We start from the raw sequence: 4,396 nt of genomic DNA on the forward strand, positions 1-4,396 counted from the left end.
TAATACTTAAATGTTTAATTAAATATAAGATATATGTAAAATAGTATAAATTTATTTTAAGTCTATTTAAAGTCTATTAAATTAAGAGACTTTAAAAGTATAAAATATATTTCAATCTCTTCCTTCTATAAATAAAAACGAAATTTGCTATGAATAGAAAAAAATCAGAAATTAAATTTTTAATCCCTTTTATATAAGCTCCATAATATAGTATGTTTTAACATACAATTCATGTGTTTAGAAATCATGATATATAATATATTATTTCTGTCACAATATCATATATCCAAGATTTTCCTCTTTGTAGGAGTTGCCAAATCCTGCATCAGAATGGATTACCGCACAATGCTGGCAAGAAATTCAAGCTTTAGAGCAACTTCCAAAGTTCGACACATTTATCACATCCTTCGAACTGTTGTTACCTCAATTTAAAAACATATTCGATACTCAGGAAGCACATTTGTAAGTAGATTAATGTTAAAGCTTTATGTTAAAGCTTGTATCCATTAAAATAATTATAACCATGACATTAAATTAATCAGCAAATTGTAGTTACGTAAATTTTAATAAAAGAGTGGAAGCAGATTAAATTAAGTTAATGTAAAATAATTTATTTTGGTAACACAAAATATTTTGCTGTACTTAATCGTATTAATTAATTAATAAGTCTCATTTTTAATCGCAAGAATGCTTTTTAATATAAGTTTTTAGAAAATAAAATATTTCGTATTTTATTAAATATTAAATAGTTTTGAGACTATTTTTAGTTCTCTCTCTCTCTCCCTCTCTCTCTCTCTCTCTCTCTCTCTCTTTCTCTCTCTCTCTCTCTCCCCTTTTCCATTTTTATAATAATTAAAGATCTTGCACGCGATTTATTAGATCTTAATTAAAGATCTAATAATAGAATTTTATTTAATTTAGAGCACCGTTTCCTCAACCATGGGAGACAAAACTCGACGATTTTGAGAAGTTACTGGTACTCAAGTGCTTACGACCCGACAAGATCATCAATGCTATACAAATTTATTTGACAAAATATCTGGGACAACAATTTGTTGAACCTCAAATTACAGAATTGTTAGCAATTTATGAGGAATCATCCAACACTACGCCAATTGTCTTTATTTTGTCGCCTGGTACTGATCCGGCCGCAGAGTTGTATAAGTTTGCCGAAAAATTAAAAATGGATAGAAAATTGTACTCTATATCTCTTGGTCAAGGTCAAAAATTCAGGGCACAAGCTATGTTGGAGGAATCAGCGGAAATGGGCACTTGGCTCTTCTTTCAAGTTAGAAACTATTTCTTTTTACTTAATTTTTTTGTAAATAGATAAATTAATCTATAATTATCTATTACTTTAGTATCATAAGAAATAACGTAAGTGTTTGTTATCTTTTGGTGACTAATAATAATAATAATAATTTAAATTTACAAAATTTTTTATAGGAGAACGTCTTTTCTTTCTATTACATTAATACTTATAAAAACGTTAAAATAATTTTTTAACTATTTATTTAGAAAGAATAAAAAAATATATATTTTATGTAACAATTTCAAAAGTAAACACAAGGTTACAATTCTTTATACAAGAGAAAAATGTCTCTTTTGTCTTTATTAAGGGCCTATATTGACCAAAAAAGCAATTTCATTTCATTCAAATCATCTCATTTCGAGTACTGTACAAAGCAAAAAAGTCATAAAAATTATTTATTGCGCTGCGTAGAGGTGCCCTTAATATCGTAGCGATAAAGAAGAAGAGAGGGGGGGAGCAAGATCTATATATTTGCCGAGATAGCTAACCTCATTGTTATGTATTACAATACAGGTGAAATAATAAATGTGTAAATATCACAATTGGAGACAACATTACTTGAATATATGAAGCAGACGAAATTTATACACATGTATATATATTTACGATCATATATTGTAATTCTTTGATTCTTTGAGATATAATCTATTACGAATATTTGAACGATGTTAAGACATGTGCCAGTATCTATTATTTTCTGAAATCTTTTAAATATCTCTCAAAAACGCATTTTTCTAATAAAATGAACAAAACTTTTAAAAAGTGCATAAATATACTTATACACATAATACCATACTAATAAAAATACTAATAAAGATATCAGTACAAATAAAATTCTACATTGCAATATTATCAAATTATTCAAATTATTTAAATAATATATGTAAACAATTTTTGATTAAAAAAAAATCATTAGAATATATATGATGTACGTTTACTACATGAAATATAGAATTAATTATACAATTTATAATAAATGTTTTGTTAATATTTCAGAATTGCCATTTGGCACCAAGCTGGATGCCAAAACTTAAATTTATGATCGAAACGTTATCATCAGAAAAAACTCATCATAATTTTCGATTGTGGTTGACGTCTGCACCGTCGCCTGACTTTCCAATCAGTATTCTTCAAAATAGCAGCAAAATGACAATTGAATCACCGCGGAGTGTAAAGGTATTAGATATTAGCTGAATTGAAATAATCATTATTTCAATACAATCATTTTATCATTTTTACGCTTTAATAAACTATTGTATTTTTTATGAATGTTCATTTTATAACATTAAAAAGAACAAAGTTACAAAATATAAATTTTGTTATGAAATAAATCGCAGTATAAATGCGTTTGTGGCAAAAATAAATAAAAGTTTGTTTACGTATTATAATTCTTAAAATTATCTTGATCTTGTTTTTCGTTTGTAGGCCAACATGTTACGTATATATCTGACACAAGTCATGGAAATACAAGAGTTTCTGCAATCCGATCACCTGAAAGCTCTGTCATTCAAGCGGCTTATATTCTCACTTTGCATGTTTCACTCAATCCTGATCGAGAGGCGGAAATTTGGTCCCCTCGGTTTCAATATATCCTACGATTTCACAAACGGCGATTTAGCTATATGCTTGTCGCAATTGCATATGTTCCTCATGGAATACAATACTTTGCCGTTTAAGGTAAAGTATCGATCATAAACAAAGCGGATCTTAGTTTCAACAAATATTTTTCTGACATTCCTATTTTAATTTTACAAAAACATTGCAAAATAGATAGCACATTTTCAGAATAAAAAGTTATATTTTAATATTTTCTTTGTCAAAAAAAAGTGTAAAGTTACAGATTAAATACGCAAAATTTTTTTATATTTTATATTTAAAAGATTTATTTTGAATTGAATCGCGTTTCATATATAATAAGCTGAGTTATTATAAATATCTTTATATTACAATAAAATCCATAGAGTTTTATTTATTTAATTGTTAAGTTTAGTACTTTAAATTTATATATGTTAATAAAGGCATGGATATATTAATTCTTAAATAATTATTATAATTTCGATAACAAAGGTTCTTATATATACTGCCGGGCATATCAATTATGGTGGGCGAATAACAGATGATTGGGATCGTCGATGTGTCTTGACACTTCTCGAAGACTATTACAATGCTAATGTCATTTCTCAAGATTATCAGTTTGATGAAAAAGGATTTTATCATCAGGTATACATATTTAAATAAAACGGCACCTCTTTTCTAAAAATTATCTATGATATAAATTAAAATATTAAATTTTAATTCATAGCAATTCCAAAAAAACTATTTAAAAGTACATATATTAAATATTCTATTTGGCCTAAAAAATATATAATATAAACAAATATACATGATATGTTAAATCATATTTTAATATTAATAATATTAAAAACAAAAAGAAAAGAAAGTAATAATAAAACAATTTTTTTCTAAAAATTTTTTTATAATTCTATATATAATTTAGAAAATTCAGATTTTAATAAAATATTTATTTCATAATATAGTGAGGATTTCATAGATTTCAATGACATATATATTAATAAGATTATTGCTCTGAAAAACAATCAAAATATTTTATTCGTCGTTCATTATTTATTAAAAAATTATTAACAAAAAGTTGATAATATAAAGTTGTATTTAATTTCATAATTTAAATTTTACTTAAATTAATTAATTTAAATATTACATTATTCGCATATTTGTATATATGTGTAAGCAGAAAATTTTGCTTCTTTCTCTTTCTCCATAAAGAGGCTGCACTCGAAAGATATGATCTATCCCAAACTCAATTTAGTTCCAAATCAGAAATCGTGACAGTCAATTTAAGTGTAGTCAATAAGATCAACATGGATAATTGGGACTAAAATTGAGTTTGGGTTAAGTTATATCTTACTGGTGCAATCCAATCCAATGCAGCCTCTTATAGGAGGAAGCGGAATCTTATCCCTTAAAGTTACACTTTACAACCCAAAAAGAAGTTTATCTCACATCCCCTATTGCTTAAAGGGCAAAATGGAAACTATAATTGTTCTTACGTTTTTCACATAATTA

At 26.1% G+C, this 4,396-nt stretch overlaps 1 protein-coding gene across 3 annotated transcripts in view; it reads left to right on the forward strand.

Annotated features, from left to right (window-relative positions):
- Positions 1–4,396, forward strand: part of LOC108746866 (dynein heavy chain 1, axonemal-like) — a 94,175-nt gene that overhangs the window by 87,009 nt on the left and 2,770 nt on the right. For all 3 annotated transcript variants that reach the window (XM_018483909.1, XM_018483910.1, XM_018483911.1), the window contains 5 exons: positions 308–462; positions 922–1,288; positions 2,309–2,488; positions 2,738–2,989; positions 3,380–3,532. In XM_018483909.1, the coding sequence (XP_018339411.1) occupies positions 308–462; positions 922–1,288; positions 2,309–2,488; positions 2,738–2,989; positions 3,380–3,532 (1,107 nt within the window). The remainder of the gene's footprint in view (positions 1–307; positions 463–921; positions 1,289–2,308; positions 2,489–2,737; positions 2,990–3,379; positions 3,533–4,396) is intronic.

Source organism: Trachymyrmex septentrionalis, unplaced genomic scaffold, assembly GCF_001594115.1.
Source record: "Trachymyrmex septentrionalis isolate Tsep2-gDNA-1 unplaced genomic scaffold, Tsep1.0 scaffold19, whole genome shotgun sequence".
NCBI classification, from domain to species: Eukaryota; Metazoa; Arthropoda; class Insecta; order Hymenoptera; family Formicidae; genus Trachymyrmex; species Trachymyrmex septentrionalis.